This window comes from Pinus tabuliformis, chromosome 2_1, assembly GCF_031772625.1.
Source record: "Pinus tabuliformis cultivar Carrire ecotype Pingquan chromosome 2_1, CPIR1, whole genome shotgun sequence".
Lineage (NCBI taxonomy): Eukaryota > Viridiplantae > Streptophyta > Pinopsida > Pinales > Pinaceae > Pinus > Pinus tabuliformis.
Window position 1 is genome coordinate 447,928,649 of NC_142299.1, and position 21,250 is coordinate 447,949,898.

The following is a 21,250-nucleotide window of genomic DNA, read 5'->3' on the forward strand; positions in this document are numbered from 1 at the left end:
GCAGCCGCATTATCATGCGAATATGCCTCCTTGGTTTTGAACCTGGATCATCCTCATGACAAGCACCCTACAACTTGCCACTAAACCACAGCCCAATGGACGAGGTAGTTCATATTTTTTTGATGAAAAGTGCATCTATATTTTTAGCAGAATCCACGGCTGGATCATATGCCTCTGCTTAATAGGACTTTTTGATCTGATGGATCTAAGTCATACTTGGCCTAATGACTACTTAGAAGTTAGAATAGTCTCATTGCATTGTCAATTTGTTATTTTGTGAGGATTGAATTGATGACCCTCTGCATATTGGATTTGCCTCTATATCCAACCTTTTTGGGGTCCTTTAGATTTGCCTCTTTATCCATGAGTAGATTAAATCAAAATAGTATTCGCAACGTAAATTAAACTAAGGTTGAATAAACTCCCTAAAGTGGCTTGTGAGATGCTAATTATTTATCACAGCATCACTTTTATACCTGGATTGGATAAGACTATACCCTGATTGAAATGTCGTATACCTGGATTGGACAAGATTATACCCTGATTGAAACGTGGGTTGGTATAGGTCTTCAATCTCCTACGAGCATAATCATTGCTTTTGGTGCTCTATCTCCTCGGTAAAAGCCAAAAGGTGGATTTTACTATAGAATACAAATAATCCTATTCTTGTTCACTATGAGGAGGACATACCATTGCTTGGGTCATGGAACAAGGATAAAATGTTTTACTTCTTTTGGAACTTTGCGATAATAATTTCTTTTCTTATTTTTTGGTCTACATATTTATCATTTAATTTGGTACTGCCATATTGATTTTATCATGCTTGTGTCACGACCTTGTCAGTAATTCACAGCAGTGTGACCTGGGTGCAGGTTGCAGGATATATGGGAGAGGAACAACTTGGCACGGCATTGGAGAATGCAGATGTTGTGATCATTCCTGCTGGTGTGCCTCGAAAACCTGGCATGACCCGTGATGATCTCTTCAACATCAATGCAGGGATTGTTAAATATCTTTGCTCTGCAATTGCAAAATACTGCCCAGAGGTAAGTTGTCATGATTTATGATCTTCTTTGAAGTTTTTGTTTTCATGCGATTTTCTTATTGACTATTTCATAGGAATAAGCATGACGTTCATTGTAAGTTGCTTTGTCGAAGGTTTTGTATGTTTGAGATCTATAGAGATGGCAATATATACAAATACATATTTGCAAGAATCTTTAAGCAAGTTGTTGATCTAGATTTACATATTGTTCTTGTATATAATCAATTCTACTGGAGAGGTTAACGAAGCTTGAAGACTTCTTTGAGTCAAACGAATAGGTGATTGACTCATTATTGACTCTTTATTTAGACAAATTGCAGCTAACTTTTGCCCATAAGAAGGAAATACTAATTGAAATGAACTTAAGAGTAATTAGCTGTGTAGTCCAATGCAAGTTTGCAGCCACTGTTAAAGCCCTGTTATTCTTGTTTCTCCTCTTGTAGTTAGTAACTTAGCTTTTGGACTTTTGAGAAAATTGGCATATGAATATCAATATAAAAAATATCCTTGGTCTTCTATTTAACTGTGCACAAATCCACTGATCACGAGGTATCCTCTATAACATTATATATTACATACAATCAGTATGTACTACCATTAGTGTGGCAAGTTAATAGATAAAGAAGTATGTTTCACAATTATTTGTTTTGTTCATGTACTGGTGTGTGTGTACAGTATGTATAGTATATTGTTACATATTATATAGATAGAGATATGGAGAGGGGGGGGAGTGTACTGGATAATGTTTTCCTTCTATCAGGAATGGTATATTTGGATTCAAGAAATCATCTAGAATTGGTTTTTATGGCATTCCTGAGGACTTGATATCCATGGCAGGCAATTGTAAATATGATCAGCAATCCTGTAAATTCTACTGTACCAATAGCTGCTGAGGTTTTTAAGAAGGCAGGGACCTATAATGAAAAGAAACTTTTTGGTGTTACTACTCTTGATGTTGTCCGTGCAAAGACGTTCTATGCTTCAAAAGCAGGGGTTCCTGTTGAAGGTATTTAAAATTCTAGCTTGTTATGCTTAGCTACTCTCAAATATTTAGTATTCTGTAAAATATTTTTATTTTTTATAATTTAATCATGAAATATGCATCCTGGGCAAACATGCCAAGCACTTCTCCTCATTTAAAGGATAGTATCATAGGGCTCAAGGCCATCAGAAATATAGTCAGCTCAAGATGTCACTTGAGGGAATTGAACCCGGGTGGGAAGGATAACAGTCTTTGCACACAACCATCTGGGCTAGACCCAATACATGATATGCTGCAGGATCTTACCAACATCATGCTTTTCTTAACATTAGATACAATTCTAATTTTTATGTTTGTTGTTGATGTCATCCTATGCTGTCTGCAGAAGTTGATGTTCTTGTTGTAGGTGGACATGCGGGTGTTACAATTCTTCCACTTTTTTCACATGTATATGACTTTGTTGGATCCTCATCTTGAGTTTGTTCTTTACTCTTGGATATTAGAAGATTAATTTATCAAAGATAAAATGAGATCATAATTACCTACCCTTCAATACAGTTAAAAAGGGAACATACACTTTTTTGTTTTGATAATTTTTTTTAGGCAACACCAAAGCCAAACTCTGTATTATCTGAGGAGGACATTAAAGCCTTGACAAAGCGCACATAGGATGGAGGAACTGAAGTTGTTGAAGCAAAAGCAGGGAAAGGTTCAGCCACACTGTCTATGGCGTAAGTTTATGTTTTGGTCCTCTATAGTGGCTAATATGCATTCATATCTTTTGAATGTTTTTTTATTCTTATGTGACTGTCTAGAGTGCTGAATTTTTCATCTTGATGCAGTAGTTGGAGTCAGATAATCTTATCATGGTGTGTGCTTCATGATTTCATGCTTGGCATGCAACATGATTTCATGCTTGATAAGTACCTAATATGAGATTCACTGTCAGTGAGAATATGGCATGAAGGAGCTTCTTTCTCTTTATCTGAATCTTGTACTTCATACATTTGCATGTCTCAAATCTTTTGCCTTAAGCTTAGGTACTTATCCTACATGAAATCATGTAGCATGCATGTCTCAAATCTTTTCCCTTAGGCTTTCTCATTTGTGTGAAACTCAGCGGGTGCTTTTAACCTGTGAGGTTTGACCGATGGATTGTTTCCTTTAATTTACCTTAGTTTGATTGAAATGTTCACAGTTAATCTAGATTCTGCATGAAAAGATCCTTCCCTAAGAAAAGCCATGAGTCTCTTCAAGGATGTTATTCCTTCTTAAACATAAGATATGTCAAATGGATCCCGCAAAAGTTGTCTGCTTGATGATGGGTAAATCTGGGTATGAGATTTACAAATTTGCACTTACATGTATGCCTGTGGTTGCAATTCACAGATAGGTGCATAACATCCATTCATTACCTCATCTTGAGCATTTGAGCATGGTTCATGCAAAAAACATTGCTGGTCAGTTAAATCCATTAGTTGAAAACTTGGAAGTGAAGAGTAGTGTTGTAGTCTTCTCTATGTTGATGAATGCTTTTTGAGACTTCAAAATGTTTAGACATGCAATTCCTTTTTCATCTTGCTCCTGTGTTCTCAAATTTTTTTTTTTCTACTGTTTTTTAAGGCCAAATATAAACCATGGGATATATATTTTTACCCTGAAGACCTCCAAATCATTTGGAAAAGGAGGTGCTGCAGCAAAAGAGATGGGTTGAATTTGTTGTTTGGATGGACTCTATGGTATGTAATCTTAGTTGGATTTCCAATATACTTTTAAACCATATTTTCATTTTATTTTTTAGTACTATTAGATATTATATCTTACCTCATTTTATGGTTAACATTGTATAACAAAAACATGCGTTGTGTTATGTAATTAATACTAACATGTAATATTGTTTTTTTTTGTCAGAATGCTATAGGTAATGATTGCCAAGACGATGATCCAAATTATGTTCAACATATATCAGGAGATGATGAGGATGAAGATGAGGATGATGGTGGTGAAGGAGGAGATGATGATGATAGTTGCGGTGTTGGTGATGATGTGGATCAGAGTAATGAGGATGGTCAAGATGATCATGAGGATGATCTTGGTGGTGGTAGCTAGGCAAGCACATGCATTGTTTTTTATGAAGAAATTATTGTGTAGAATGACATTGTTATGTTTAGATGGGTGTTGTGAATTTACCCTATATCAATGAGACATTTTGATTTTGTAATCATACGATGAGTTTGATTTATGTATGTTGTTAATTTATCGTAACGATATTCATGAAATATTTTGATTTGTTAATCATATTTGAATTTTAGTTGTTTTGATTAAAAATAATACTGATTTTATTAGTATTATGTTGCTATTTTATACATGTTTTGAAAATTGTTAATGGCACATTGTTATTTTTTTGGATGGATGTTGTCAATTTCTCTTAAATTTCTTTACAAATAATTTTGAATTGTGATATCTGCCTTAATGATATTTAGAAACTATCATATATTTCACTATGAATCTATAAAGGGGGTCATATATGTAAAGAAAAATATACTCTATATAAGAAGTCAAATGCGGATGTAACCATGGATGCAAAATTGAAAGTAAAATTGGATGTTAAACTAGGAATTAATACAAAATGCAAACAATTGACATACAAAGTGTTTTAAATTAGAAGTGAAAAATTGTGCAATAGTTGACACAAAGAAGGGAACAAAACATGGCATACAAAAGGATATCAAATTGGGCAAAAACAAGGACACATAAATGGGCACCAAATTAGATGCAAAAAAAGACAACAACTAGATGTAAAATAAGATGCAAAGTTGAGCGTTAAAAAGAAACAAAAAACGTTACAAATTAATATGCCAAATGATGATGCAAATAATGGTGTAAATTTGGGATGCAAACTTGGGTGCAAAAAAGGAAAAAAAAAAAGATGTAAGAAAAGACATAAAACAAGATGAGAAATGGGGCTGAAAAAAGGTGAAACCAAGGATGCCATATTGGATGTAAAAAATGATTCCTAATCACATGAAAATTTAGGCTCGAACTCAGACACAAAATTATGTGAAAATGTGGACACAAAATGAGGAAAAAAAAGATGCAAATTTGGATGGTGAAAACGATGTAAAACTAGACACCAAAAAAATGCAAAATTGGATGAAAAAGTCGGTGTAAATAATGGTGCAACATTGGACACAAGTAGACACAAAAAAATGGTGCAAAAAGGGGCATAAAATAGCTTAAAATTGGATGCAAAACTTGGTGCAAAAACAAATACAAAAGTAGACGTAAAAAATGGCTCTAAATTGAATGTACCATTAGACACAAAATAAGATGCAAAGGTGGACACAACACATGACTCAACATAAGATGCAAATATAAATGCAAATTTCGATGCTCAAAATGATGTAACATTAGATGCAAGAGATGGTGTTAAAAATGATGCAAAATTGGATGAAACAAATGACGCAAAATATGGTGCAAAATGAGATGGGAAAAATGGAGACAAATCAAACGTAAATGTGGATGTAAAAAATGGTCCAAAAAAAGATGCAAAAATGGGCACAAAAATGGATGCAAAATTTGGTGCTAAATCAAATTCAACACATGGTGCAAAGATAGGCACCAAAGCTGGTGCAAAAACAGAAGCAAAAACTAGTGTAAGACTAGATACAAAACCTGGCGTAAGACTAGATGCAAAAACTGACACAAAATGGATGCATAAAAAGACGTTAAATTGGATTCAAAATACAGTGTAAACTTGATGCAAATGATGGTGCAAAAATGGAAGCAAAGAATGACACAAAATAGGAAGCAAAAGAGAATGAAAAATAGATGCAAAAAATGACACAAAACTAGAAGCAAAACCTGTCATAAAATAAGATGCAAATCTTGGTTCAAAATTTGACGCAAAAAATGATGCATAGTTTGGTGTAAAAAATGATGCAAAATCTAGCGTGAAAAGGGATGCAAAATCAGGTGCAAAAAAGGACGCTTTAAAAATTGTACAATAGAGCCATATTTAGCGCCAGGTTGCTCATCACAATTACAAAAAAAATGCACTAAAATTTGGCGCTAAATCTGGCGCAAATCGCTGGTTTTGTTGTAGTGTGTAGCCCTTGATTCAGATCTGATTGAGTGATTGATTGTGATCTTATGAGAGAGTTCATTGGCTGTTGGCTGTTTGATTATCATTTGCTTTTGCTTATTGGTTTGAATTTTTCACTTTTAAGTGTCGAAACAAGTATTTCTTTCGAAAAATCGCAAAGTGATTGTAATCTCTTCTACCCTTGCTGATTTTGGAAAAAGTAAACTTGTTTATTTTCAGTCATTTAAAAGCAAATTCGAAGTTGTGCAAAAAGCTTTCTTTGTAGGCATTTATACTAAGAAAGTGAAAACAAACACCTGCATTGTGCATTTGCATTTTGATAAGTTTGCATGTTGGATTTAGGAAGAGTGCATTAGAGTGTGCTGATTGCTCTTTGAGAAAAGATAGTCGCTCTCTTTTCCCTTAGTAGCTAGGAGTTTCAAAGTTGAAAGATTATAAAGCTTGCTTATCATCTTAGACTGCATTTAGGAATTTGTACCAATACATTTCGTGGTGATCCTGAAAGACAAACTTTAAAAAGATCAACTTAAAATATATTGAATGAACCTAACAACGCTTTGCAACATAACGCACAACATAGAGGTCTAGGTAGAGACGTGTTCCGGCGTTGTTAAACGTAGTGACTGTCGATCTCTAAGAAGGTGGGTGATTCCTCCTGAGGGATGATAGCACTAATACGGACTTGTGCTCCCACGTACCGTCGCGTATATATTGGGAGACCCTATAGGCATATATCCTTTATCCTTAGGAAGCCATGTCGACCACCCTACTGATCGCAATGCAGTGAACACAGCATTCACGAAGATCGACCACCCGTACCGTAAAACGTATTCTGTGGTTTTGCAAAAAGTTTGGCACACCCTCTGCCTAGATCACCAGAGCAGTTTCTTTTGGCCTTTTTCAGACTCTATAACAGAAAAAGCCCAACCGAGCATTTGTCACTTCGGGCTCGTTAAAACATCGAAGGAGACTAGAGTCATCTTTATCTTTTTCTCGACTCTTTAAAACTGAAAAAGCAAGTTGTGTCTAAAGCGTCGTTAACAATTTATTTTAAACGGAACAATCACCCTTATTCCCGCGTTGATCTTTAGGTTGAAAGGATGGAGCACACCAACCAAGGAGTTCCCCTTGGTGGAAATCCTAGTCCCTTCTCCTCTTGGGGAGATGTTGGTGCGCCCCACATGGCCACATTGTCGCTTCCAGGACTGACAATTGGCCTACCTGTATGGCTCTTTTCAACCAGTGTCATTCAGAATGCCACCATTCCTGAACAGTCGAGTCAACAGTCAGATCAGACAAGAGTTGCCTCCCAACCTTCTACTTCATCTTCCTCTCCTCCTTCCTCTTCGCTTGACAGAATTGGTCGGTCAAAGAACCGGGTTCCTAAGGAGAAGAAGGAGAAGAATAAGAAAGAAAAGAAGCAAAAGGAGCCTAAGGCGACTGGGGGCAAACAAACGTCATCTAACAGAAATCCACACACAACACTCGTAAGGCCTAAATCGCCATGCGTCATATGTAGGGGAGACCACTTCCATAGAGATTGTCCATGTATCCCCTGGATACTAAGAGACTGGTCCCCCCGTTTGCACAATTCGGTAGCATCGACCTCTGATAGCCATGTCGATTGTTCACTGTCAACTAGTGGGAGTGAAGCTCCAGGACAGAGCGGGAAAGCTAAATTTCCCTGTAGACTGTGTGAAGGCGATCACGCCATCCACCATTGTCCCTTCTTAGACGAGGCGAAAAGAGTTCTGGAAGATCGCCCGATATTACGAGCGAATCTTCCTCCTGGATATCAAAAACTCTTGCCAAGTCCCTCGCTAGTTGAGAATCCGGTTGACCCGCCCAGGTGGTCAGCCGAAGCACCTGTCATTGAAGATGAACCGTCTGAATCCATACCTGACGAAAGTCTAAAGGTTGAAATGGCAGTTGACCCGGTTTTTCCTTCTGAGGCTCTATCTTCAGATGACACCATCACAGAGGAGAATAAAGACGACACCGTCCAAATTCTCTTCATCAGCACTGACTCTGATGATCAAGGGGGCAATGCCACCATTCCTTTATCGCAGGAAGGAAGTTCATCAGAGCGCTATCCGGCCGTTTACTCGGTCCCACCACCAAGCAACCTGGTTGTGTCCTTTGACTGGAACCAACTAGGCAGACCCCGCTTGCCAGCTAGCATACCATTCAAAATTATTGTCCAAATATACAGAATGGTAATGGCTGGTACAGTTATTGATGAAGGGGCATCTGTGAGTATCCTTTCCCCTATTGCTTGGAAAGCGCTTGGTTCGCCTGCGCTTTTGCCTGAGATGAGAAATCTATCAGGCTTTGATAAGGGAACCAGTCGCCCTTTAGGGATCCTCCCCAATGTGCCGATAACATTGAAAGGGAAGATTGTTCAAATGAACGTGATGGTCGTTCAAGGACCCTTGGATTATAACCTACTCCTTGGACGAGACTATATATATTGCATGGGAGCCATAGTCTCCTCAGTCTTTAGAGTAATGTGTTTTCCGCATGAAGGAAGAATGGTCAAGCTCGTGGACCAACTTTCGTTTCCCGGATCACGCATTGCAAATAGTCATATACCATCCCTAAATGGTCTATTCACGCAAGAAGTGTCTCAACCCACGGTCCATCCTCCTGATGAGCGCGAGTAATCCGGGAGGATATGACTGGAACCCAGGGGGCATGCGTCCTGGTCTGCTTCGGCAGAGAACTTTGGGTATAAGGTAGGTTTCCGCGGGAGAATATGACTAGTCCGTACCCCATCCGTCTAGGAAAGAGGGTTTTTCTAGAATAAGATTCTTTTCTCAAATTTATGTGAGTGGAATAATCTTTTTTTCACTCACCTTTGTCTATTTCGGTAGGCATTGCCAAGGAAGTGTTTTGTTTAATCTGCTAACGAGACAATCTTTGGGTAACCCGAAAGAGGTAAGCCTCTCCCGGTAAAACGAAAGTTTTAGTGGAAAAGAAGTAGAGGTAACCTTGAAATTTTGTCTTATGCCTGGGGGCACGCAAACCTTTTGGAGTGCTTGCAAGGGGCGACTATTTATTTTTTAAATTTTTAGGTCCTTCCCTTTAAACCTGTAGGTCTAACCCTTTAAACTCGTAGGATTAGTCGTTTCCGAGCTTGCATAACGAAAGGATGTGGAGCAAAGCGTAGTGAGATGAAGCTCCATAAAAAATAGCAATCTCACATGAGACAATCTTATCATATGATTGGTATAATCGAGCAGTTTTACTGTGGAATTTATGCTTGTTAAAAAATAGAAAAGCGAGATCCGAGCAGTTTTAGCAGCATAGTTCATGCTCGTTAAAAAATAAACATAAGCTTGAGCAGTTTTAGCGGCGCATTCAAGCTCGTTAAAAAATAAACCCATACCGGTAAATAACATTTGAGTATGTAACCTGATCAACCATAAAAGCCTTGGTCGTGTTTGTGTACCGTCACCTCCACTTTTCATTTGGCTGATCGTTTACCTCCATATGATTGTTTACCCATTTTGAGGAACAGCTGCGAAGAGTGATTTCACCTAGCCATCCTTGTGACACTGCCGTGATTGGAAAATTCCAACATGTACCTGGAATCAGCTGCTAACCCTGTTCATCACTCGTTCCTCAAAAGACGAGTCTTCTTTAAGCTCTTTTCAACTGACTCGTAAAATATGAAAAGATTGCCGAGTTTTGGCCTTCCAGCTTGTTAAACGACCGGAAGAGCTATCCCTCCTCTAGATTTTAATCTTTTTGGACCTGAGGGATTATTGCACAAAAATATCGAGCGCTTGATTTGTTCGGCTCGTTAAAACTATCGAAAACTCATCCCTTCTGTATTGTTTTATACTTTTTCGGACTTAAGGGATTAGATGACGAAAAAGGAATTATGGAGTTAACTTTATGTACCCTTTCAGACTCTCTAAAAATGAAAAGGGCCGAGTTTTCCTTGTCGTTAGACTCGTTCAATCACTAAATAGCGACAAACTTGTCTTTAGACGAGAACGAGTTTCACTATCGCTAGGCTCGTTAAAACATAGCGATGGGCTTGCCCGAAGGGCATGTTATAGAACAAGCATATGTTATCCTCCTCAAGCTTGACAAAAATAAAGAGGTACTGGTCAGCAATGACTGGGGAAAAATTGGGAAAAAATCAAGAAGTCTTTGATGGTAGCAGGTCGCTCTTGAACATGACACTTTTCCTCCGTACCACATCGGGTTGGGTTGTTTCATTCACCGGTCACATCACCATGGTCTCGCCATACCATCCATACTTGGGGTAATGCTACCAATCCATCGCATCAGTGTCGCCATATGTTCAAGAGAAGTCGTTCAGAAAGAGTCAACCAGGTCCCATCCACTGCCATACATTATCCTTCATCCATTCATGACCGCCACCCTGAATCATATGTCACAGATTGTTTTCACCTCCACTAAAATCATTAGCTCCATTCCGTGTCACTGATGTGGAATTCATTAAGGCCCTCCTTTGACAAATCGCTTCTTGTCGACATCAGCTCATTATCCAAGAAGTTGATCTAGGAACAACCCCTTCAGTACTTTGAAGCTTGCATGCCTCAATGGCAAGTTTCTCACTTCCGGCGACAGGTATACATCAATGACCTTCGACCAGAAGATTTTGCGTGGTGTTCGACGCCAAGTCCTTTATTCACACCATGTGAATTGTACTGCAGTACCTTGAGGGTCATTATCATTATCGGTGATTCCTCTCGCGCTTGTTAACGGTTTACATCATTTACCGGTAATGAAGCGATGTCTTTCCATGTTCGACTTCAGCACAATTCTCACATGGATCGACTTGTACTTAGAGTGAAGATCGAACGAGTTTGAAGACCCCGGATCTAGTTTCATCCATCCGGGCTGTGATATATATTCAGGAAAATAAAGACATTTGACATGTACATCATTGCAGCAGATGATCATCCTACTCAAACGATGATAGTTTCGCCAGAACTATCAGTCTACCATCAGACAATCGTCTGTTCTATGTACCAAAATGTATTTATAAAGCTGAGCATGGGAATGCCTGCCTCAGCTAGATCATGAAAGCAGAATGAATCATAATGTATTGTATTGTATCTTATTACAGGTCTCCTCCCAGCAAATGGATGAACTTCGGACTCCCCTGGATAAAGCATTTCACCCGATAAACGGCCTCATACTTTAGGGGGAAACTGTTATAGACATTTTTGTGTCTTGCATCACTGAGCATGAAATGTTAATAATTAAGGGATCCAAAGTCCCTAAACATGTTGTTCCTACCCCTAGAGGAACAAGGCCAGCAAACCACAGCAGTTCACAAAAGTTCTCCACCTGAAAACACTCAAAAACAAGGCAATTCTGGATCATGTCAACTACTCCACTGAGCATCTGTGCTGAATGTCAGCTGCTCCACTATCTACCTGCGCTGAATGTCAATTGCAAAGAAGGCTACCTGCGCTGAGCGTAACTGGACAAGTGGCAGACTCATTTCTCAAGGTGTCAATGCCCAGGAAGCTTCCAAAATGACACTTGGGTCAGGGAATTCGACTGGTGATGAGTAAGAGGTTCCAAATCTCCAAGTGGAAGTAAGAACCTCCAAGTGGACTCAAGAACTGAGAGAGGGAGAGGACACTAGTCACTTCTCAAGCTGACTCATCCTCTTCCCAAAACTCCTATATATAGATCTCTCCTCAATGAGATCAGGAGGCTGGAATGTTGTGATTGCAAAGAATTGTTGTTGGTTTGTGGATAGATCATTGGGTGTTTATGCTTTGAAAGGGGCTGAAGAAGGAATTCCATTCTGCTGGGAAGGAGATGCTGGGTTGGAACCCTATGGGTTGTATCTCTTCCTGAACCTTGTTTATCAATCAATAAAGCTTCTTGGTTCTTTCCTATATGCTGGTGTTTATTGTATGATTTGCATTAGTGTATTTGATTTACTTCTAATCCTGAATCATTTATGAATATGTATATTTGCCTTTGTGTTGTGTCCTTCTCTTGTCGCAAGTAGCTGTTCTCTTGTCACAGGTAGTTGTTCTCTTGTGATCTCGTGGAGCAAGCGAGGAGGCGAGTAGCTGTGGACACCCAAAGAGGAGAGGATCTAGATCGAGGGACAACCGGAAGATAACGGTAAGTCTACCAATCTCCTCTCTTTCATATTTCATAAAGGAAGAAACCGAAGTAGCTGTATTCATTTATTGCTAAGGTACTATGACACCTTAGGTGGATAGGATCGTCCTGCATAGGCATTTTTCCCCACAACACCATCATCGATGAACATGCTTCTACCCGCATCATGTCTATTGCTTTTTGGAAGGAAATTGGTTCTCCTACTCTGAACCAGTCCCCTAACACTTTGGAAGCTTTTGATGCGCGCGATTTGTGACCATTCGGTGTCCTTCCCAACCTTTCCATCACTTTGGAGGGCAAGACAATACATGTCGAAGTATATATCTTTGATGCTAATCTTAAATATAATCTTCTACTCGAACAGAGCTAGACCCATGCCATGCATGTTGTAGCCTCCTCCATTTTTCGTGTGATTCATTTTCCCCATCAAGGAAATATAGTCATAGTTGACCAACTGTCTTTATTTTCCTCTTCCTCCTTGGATGGAAATGTTCCTTATGTAAAGCACATCAGTGCTCCTTATGAGAGTGTGGGGACAAGACTCTTTAAATGGGTATTTTTCCGCTCCCACCTCCTCATGTTTCCCTTGTCAACATGATTTCAGTCAAGTTTGATCCTTCGGTCATTCCCTCCCCAGATCCTATTGATACATGGGGCGAGGTTATGCCGTTAATCCTTGCCGAAATTAATTATGTGGAAATTGTTTCGGCTTTGCCTTCAGTATCCTTTGGTCATTCTGTTTCGAGAACCTCTCTTGATGCATATTCTCAATCCCTATGGCTTGGTTCTTCAGAATCTCCCGATCCCTTAGCCAAGACTTTTCTTTCTAATGAGAGTATCATGGAAGTAATATCTTTGGAGGAAGTACCTTGGAACAACACTCATCATCGTTCCTTGTTCTTTCCTGGCCTGGCAGTCGTGTCTACTTGTCTCAAGAAGTTCTCTTCTCAGTTCATGACCCTACCACATCAGACATCGATCATGAATCATGAAGTTTGGTCAGAAGGGAACATGGGTAACATTACCCAAACAATGCCAATTCATATTTCTATCAAGCATGGTGTCGTTGAAAATGTCCATATTGGGGTAAATTGTTCTCCATTTGAGATCAATCTCTATACTCATATGTTCCAATAGTTTTGGGATGTTTTTGCATGGCCACATGAAGAAATGCCTAATATTGATGCAAGTATAGTCATGCACGAGATTCCAACTTACCCTCATGTGAAGCTCGTTCGCCAACGGCTTTGCCCAGTGCACCCTAGAAATGTGGCCGCCATCAAGGGTGAGGTTGAGAAACTTCTGAAAGCTGGATTTATTTATCCAATCCCTCTTACAGATTGGGTGTCGAATATTGTACCGATGACAAAGAAACAAGGCACTATTCACGTTTGCGTCGATTGTCGTGATCTCAATCGTGTCTATCTTAATGATAATTATCCCACTCCCTCCATTGACCAGATCATTGATGAAAGTGCTGGGAGTGAATTCTTTTCCTTTATGGTTCGCTTTTCTGGTTACAACCAGATAAACATTGCACCGACTGATCAAGTTAAGGCAACCTTTATATGTCTATGCGAGACCTTCATGTATAAAAATTTCCATTTTGGCCTTAAGAATGTTGGGGCTACATTTCAGAGAGTGGTGTCTTATGTGTTCCACAACATTCAAACATCATTCAACCTTACTTGGATGATCTCCCTGCTCATTCTCATAAATGCCATGATCACCCTGATCATTTTCGGCAAATTTTTGTTCGTTGTCGACACTATAACATTCGGTTGAATCCGCATAAATGTGTCTTCTGCATCGCATCTGAATGACTCCTCGGCTTGATCGTTTTGAAAGAAGGCATTCACCTTGATCCTCTTAAATTCGAGGCCATTTTTAATTTACCCCCCTCCATCTTCGTTGCACCAATTGCAGAGTCTACAGGGAAAAGAAAATTTCTTCTGACATTTTGTACCAAACTATGCTAAACTAGCTTCAAGGTTCACCTAGTTGCTCAAGAAAGGAACCCCATTTGATTAGGATGAGGCTACCCAAAAATCTTTCGATGACCTAAAATTATTCCTCATAAATGCTCCTTTTTTGCACCCTTTGAACTATCATCATGATTACTTCCTTTATCTAGCTGCAGCGTCTAGTACCATTGCTATGGTGCTGGTACAGGACAATGACAAAGGAAATGAACATGTTATTTACTACCTCAGTTGCAATATCCTCAACACCGAGACACGTTATGCTCATGTCGAGAAGTTGGCTTTGGCTATTGTACAGGTTGTTCAGCGCTTTTGGCATTACATTCTCCTCCGCACTACCACTGTGATTTCTAAATGAAACCCCATGACCTACATCCTGACTCGTCAGTTGTTGGGGGGCAAGTATTCGAAGTGGATTGTCATCCTCCAAGAATTTTATTTGGTTTTCACTACTACCAAATCTAAGAAATCACTAGTGTTCGTTGAATTGATTTTCTCTTTTCCCTCTACTTCTCTTCCTGTTCGTGCTGATGAGTAGCTCCAGAACGAGACCCTTTTCCTAATTAGTATTCTTGACCCCTGGTACAATGATATAACCATGTATCTCCATACATCCACCTTCCGGTCTGCGTTGACCAAGCATGATTGCCGACGCATTCGGCATCAATCCCAACCTTACCATATCACTGGAGATACTTTATACCGCATCGGTGTCGATACAATTCTTCACCACTGTCTCACTCTCGAGAAGGCTAAGAGAGTCTTGAATGATTGCCATTCTAGCGCACGTGGTGGTCACCTGTCTGGATATGCTACTGCTCAAAAAATACTTCGTGTTGGTTATTTTTTTCCCTCTGTCTTCAAGGATTACATCCTTGATGTTCGCAAGTGCCATGAGTGCCAAATTTATCAGCGAAAAATGTGTGCCCCACCCGCTCACCTACACTCTGTTATTATCGTTAGTCCTTTTTCCAAATGGGGCAATGTCTATATGACCTGTAACCCTCGTTCAGCTGGGGGGCATGGGTATATTATCATTGTTGTGGATTATTTCACCAAATGGACTGAAGCGATGCCTACATATTCTATGGACGGTAAAACGGTGGCTCAATTTCTATTCTATCACGTTATTTCTAGGTTTGGTGTGCCTTAGGCCATTGTCACTGATTATGGCTCCCATTTTTGAAATTACATGATGGTTGAGCTAACTTCTACATTGGTTTGCACCATGATGGCTCAACCCCATATTACCCTCAGGTCAATGGCCAAGTTGAAGTTGTGAAAAAGTCTTGGTTACAATGCTTCAGCGCACCATTGGGATGCAAAAGTCAAATTGGCATCTCATGTTGTTTTCAGCTCTGTGGACTTACCGAATATCGACCAAGGATGCAACTAGATTCACACTGTTCCAGCTAGTCTTCAATCTAGAGGAAACTTTATCGATTGAATGCGAAATTCCATCCCTCAAGCTGGTTGTCGAACTTCTCCCCGAGACCTCAACTCGGGAAGAGTGCCTCTTGTATTTAGAACGAATGGAAGAGACTCGTCGTCTTGCTTCTTTGGTCATCGAAGCACAGAAAAAGCGGGTCAAGTCCCATTTTGATCAGTCTGCCTCTCTTCGATATTTTTCTAAGGGCAATTTGCTTCTTCTATATGATCAGGCTAATGATAAGATGGGGGCAGGCAAGTTTAAACCCATGTGGCATGGGCCTTACTGATGAGCCCCATAAATGGGTAATTATATGGGCTCATTTTGCCTCCTAACTTAGCTTAATCCACCATTCTCATTAGTTTATTGCATTTTATTATTATATTTATGCTAATAGAGTGAGTTGGGTTGGCCATTATGCCTTGAAGTCTAATGTGTGCTTAATGCCGATTTTTGGTCAATTTTGGAGACAAAGTCAAGGATTTAATGAACATTTGACAGCAAATATTCGAAGAAGACAAGGGAGAGGATTTCTAGGAGGGTGTACCCCTCATTTATGACTCTCTACTTCGAATTCTCCTTCAGAAAGCTCGGAGCACAAGCAACCACATCAATGCACCAAAGAGGCATTCGAGCAAGTGGAGGATAATTGCTGTCTATCTCAAGTTTTGGGAGCCAAGCCTCCCTGATTTTAAGGGAGATGTTGGGATCTATAGTTGTATAAGTAGAGAGGCCTAGGGCCTCATTAGGTTGTTGCAAATTAGTCAAATTTTCGAACTTTTGTTACAGTTTTTCTCTGCTTAACTTCGAGCCTACTTTTGTTGACAGTTTCATGTAATGCTACTATTATTTTGATAATGAAGATGAGATATTGTTCGAGCTAGCACTGAGTTACCTCATAGGACTAAAGCTCTTGGGTTAGGGCCCAATCCAAGCAACCAAGCTCCTCTTGTTTTGTATTTGTATGTTTCGCTTCAGTTTATGAATTAGTTGTTGTTAGATAGATTTCTTTCTTGGTTAAGAATAGGTTGCTTTTGGTGATTTAAAAGGTTGTTTCCATTTCAATTTGTTGTAGCAGGTTGAAAAGTGATAGGAAAAAGATACAAAAAGGCCATCAACATAGCATTGGCCTCCTTTCCTCCCTATGGGACCATGAACTGAGGCCAAGACCCTTTTGTTGTCACAAAAAACACAGATTTTCCTTTTCCATAGGATTTCTAGTGTTGCAGTATGTTAGAAGGTTAATGAGTTTGTTGTACATCTATTTCACCATGTTCATTTTTGTCTTTGCAATAAATTTTCTTCCATGCTTTCTTTCCATATAGCATTGTTCAGCATTTACTTTCCTAGATCAGAATTCAGACTAGCTTGATGAACATTTATGTTTTTTTTAGTGTAGCTAGTTTCTTTGCTTGCTTAGTCTCAGTGTTTGATTTTCAGTTCTCTTGCAGTACATCTCTACTCACAATAAGCCAACCAATCAGCCATCATCATCTCTCTTTGATCCATGTTCCACAAGTCATCCAAAGTCCCTCACAATTCTGCCTTAATTTTCTGCGCTTTTCTCATGAACTTTCCTCTCTTTCCTTGAACAAGTCCAACCATATTTCTCTTTCATAATCCTCCTTGATGAACATTAGACACCTTAACACATTCTCCTAGCCATCAGCTACCCTTTACACCCATTTTCCCACCTTCAAAACCTCTAAAACAGTTCTTGGCATCCTCCTGTAGATCCCCTACAACCTCTTATAGATTTTCCTGTAGCTGTATTTTTGAAGTCCGATTGCAGAAAAAGCCTCTAGAAGGCCATCTGGGGCCTCCTAGGACCTCTCCACACCTTCCTACACCTCTACAAAATCCAAAGTTGCCCTCCATCGCCACCTAATCGCTACACATTCACAAACCAATAAATTACATGCATGACAATTTCACCTAAAAATAAATAAAAATCCAAAAAGACGTTTTTTTCTCATTCCCTTCTAGAAATAGCTTGAGTAGATGTTGTTTACTTCCTAGATTAAGTAATGGCATTCATTTCATTGTTTTTATCTCTCTTTCTACAAACGTAGGATTAGTTGGTTAATTAGGGTTTGCTAGGTTTACCTTACATTTCAGTCTTTTTCTCTTTTCTGCAAGTAGAGTAGCCTCGGTAGAGTAAGCTTTCCTTTCTTTCATCACATATAAAGCTTCTTCTGGAATTCATAGAAGTTGGCTTCAACTCCTAGTGATATTGTGTCTGCTGACCAAGTGACAGCCTGCAGTAAGAACTAGTACTTGTGCATATATCATCTTCGCTTCCATGTTTGTTACGAACTACCGTGTTGATAAAAGTAAAGTAGGAAGCCTAGGAGTTGTAGCATTATTGTTGCAATACTGGTGCTCACCATTTTTTTGCACCATTGCCGGCGACGCATCAGAGTATTTTGTGATTACTGCTTTCCTCTATTTTCTACTGCAACATTCTGCTAAGTAGTTTATTTCAGCAAAAGTAGATTAGTCATTTCCCTGCTTTCCTTTCAATTCTACAATTTCCATTTCAGCAAAAGTAGATTAGTCATTTCCCTGCTTTCCTTTCAATTCTGCAATTTCCATTTCATAAAAAGTAGATTAGTCATTTCCTTGCTTTCCTTTCAATTCTACAATTTCCATTTCAGCAAAAGTAGATTAGTCATTTCCTTGCTTTCAGTTCTGCAATTTCATTTCAGCAAGTTCATTTCAGTGAGTTGCAATTTGTTTGTTCAATCAATTTCATTTTTGCAGGTACTATCGGTGTGGGGAAAAACAAACAAAAACCAACCAAAAATATTTCCTTTCACGCCTCGTAGGAATAGAGATAATTCAGAAAAATGTTTTCCCAACACCCCCACTACGTCACATAGCCAACCTTCTCTCTTGTTCGGTGGCTGCAATCAAGAAAAACCCTTAGGTAAAAGCTAGACATATTTGAAGAACCTATAAGGGAAGAAGAAGAAGAAAACATTCCTCTAGAGCCAATGGCTGAAAATAGAAATGTTGGGAGCAATACCTTTTCTTCCAATTCATCCATTAAAGGTGAAATTGGAAGCATGCTGGAAGACCTCAAGAGTGAGATGCTGCGGGACTGCTGGGTACGCTGGTGCAGGGGCCATGATAAGTTGATCGGGACGCGAGGTGTAGGGTAGTTCAATTGGCAGGTCAGTTGAACCACCTCTCTGGGAAGATGTGTCAGTTGTCACTAGCCTCCCCAGAAAACTTCATTAGTTGAGAGAATAAAATAAATCAGTGCCTCTCTCAGAATATGGGGCTGTTGTGGATTGAGTAGAATTAGGGTATGCGGTCGGTATAGAGAATGCGGGTATGCTGCGGGCATGAACTACTTGATCCATCCAACCTCCCGTCAGGTAGTCATGCATAACGATAGGAACTCCCAATTCTCTTGCAAATACTACCCTTTTCATCATTTCTTCACATGTACCTGCAGTAGCATTCAAATAATGTCCCTTAATTTCACCCGTCTCAGCCTGAGCCTTATTAATTTCTTCCACACAAAAGACAAAACGATCTCTCCAGCGCATGAATGGTTGGGAATTTACGTTCTCATCATCCTTAGTAAAATCGAGTCCACCACGGAGACATTCGTAAACTGCTCTACCATAGTTTTTGGATGATAGACCCAATTTTGGTTTGATAGTACATCCCAATAAAGGACGACCAGTTCCTTCCGTTCTGTTGGAAGGAAAATTCAGGGTGAGGGTGAGGTAACGAACTCTCGACCTTTGGGAGAGGTAACGTGGCCCCTCTCAAATAAGTAACTAAAGGTTGGTCGAGCATGCTTACGCATCCTGATTCAATTAGCATATTTATGCTTGCCGAAGGTCCGTGAGGTCTTGTGCTTTCGAGGGCAAGGCCCGGCAGGGTGAGGGTGAGGGACGAACTCTCGACAATAGGCCACCATCGCTCGACTGTTAAGGCCGCCATCGAAATATGTGAAAACCTCCACCTCCTCTCCTTATCAGTCGAGCCTGCTTGTGCATCCTTAAAATTCTATAAGAGGAGTGTCAGGATGTTCTCTAGGGCTGAGGTCAGAGGAGTCTTAGGGTCCAAAGGCTATTCCCAAGGGAGTCTACTATATGGAGGGTAATTCATAGGGTCTAGGGATGGAGGATTGCAAGGTTCCTTCAAAGGAGTTTAAGGATGTTCCTGTAGTTTCCCAAGGATGCATACCAAGGCAGTCAGTATGAGCTATATGGATGGGGTTCCCGAGGATGCGTACCAAGTATGGAGGTATGAGGAGTGTCAGGAGGGTCCCAAGGAGGAGGTATGAGGGGGTGCCAAGGAAGGTTGATAATAATGTTTCCAAGGAGTAGGTGGATGAGGGTCCCAAGGATGAGTTTAAGGATACTCTGGCCTTCCTTCCTTCCTTTAAGTGGTGGTAAACTCATTTTACTTATTGGGTGGCCCCTCTAAAATAAGTAACTAAAAAGTCATGCTTACGCATCCTCTCCTTATTAGTCGAGCCTGCTTCCGCATCCTCTCCCGGTGGTCGAGCCATGCTTACGCATCTTCTCTATTAACCTGGCCTTACCTGGATGGGAGATTTTCCTCTCCTTATCAGTCGAGCCTGCTTCCGCATCCTCTGTGAACCTGGCCCCCTATTCCCTCAACCCGCTAAGCCGCTCATAAATGAAACCATTTAGTTACTCTTTGAATCTTTGATCATTGTACCACCCCTTGCTTGCTTTTGTTGGTTCGCTGAACCCAACCCCCACTTGCACTTGTCGTTTAGGGAGTCGGGTCAATCCCCACTTGGCGTTTAGGTCCCTTGGTTTCTCGCTTTGGTAAATGTGTGACCTTATGAATAACCATACGAGTAGTGGGAGCCATAGCCTGCTGAGCCAAAACTAGAGCTGCCTGAGCCAAGAAGGCAGGACCGTAAGCTTGACCGTTGAGTGTCTATTCCTGCTGGGTATCTGCTGCCAATTCTGCTCAATGTTCATAGGGGTGTACATCAGCGGCGTGTCTACCAGCGATTTGAGGCGCGTATCGGGGGAAATGTTTCAACACATGCCCGCATCAGTCAAGCCCCTCTCCTCTCGATGGCGGCCCTCTCCCTATGGTCGAGCGATAAATCAATGGTGGCGATGGTGGCCCTCTCCCTTATGGCCGAGCCCCGCAGAGAAATTCTCTGGAGTTGATCCATCCTAGCTAAAGGCAAACCTTTGGTTTGTTCTCTTTCTTCACCTAAGATCATCACATGGTTTTTGAGACCCAATATTTTCATATTGGGACAAACACTCTTCCTTGAAGTGGGAATGAATGCATAATGACATATATAATGAATGAACCGATCACATAATGAGATAGATTCTAGTGGCTAGATATGGCATGATAGTTATGTCGTTGTTGAATCATAACTAGTGAATGCACTGGCAATATTGGACCTATTGATCCCGAGCCAGCTAACCGAAATGACATATATAATAGAATGACGGCATATCTTCCCCTCGACTGTCGAATTGAAAGGCTATGGGAAGGAAGCAAGATAAAATAGAGGATTGTGCAAAGTGGGAAATTCCTAAGTGACTTATTGGGTGAG

General features: G+C 40.1%; 1 protein-coding gene and 1 long non-coding RNA gene across 2 annotated transcripts; both read left to right on the forward strand.

The window, feature by feature from the left end:
• The first annotated feature begins 405 nt into the window (after positions 1-405).
• LOC149200851 (malate dehydrogenase, mitochondrial-like) lies at positions 406-2,696 on the forward strand. The gene is made up of 4 exons (XM_089401100.1): positions 406-1,046; positions 1,883-2,051; positions 2,413-2,474; positions 2,631-2,696. Exons 1-4 carry the CDS (start codon positions 885-887, stop codon positions 2,694-2,696), a joined length of 459 nt encoding a protein of 152 aa, XP_089257226.1. The 5' UTR covers positions 406-884.
• A 20-nt stretch (positions 2,697-2,716) lies between these two features.
• On the forward strand, positions 2,717-4,279 carry LOC149200852 (uncharacterized). The gene is made up of 3 exons (XR_016253387.1): positions 2,717-2,758; positions 3,651-3,766; positions 3,939-4,279. It is a non-coding gene; the product is annotated as an uncharacterized LOC149200852 (long non-coding RNA).
• Positions 4,280-21,250: the final 16,971 nt, after the last annotated feature.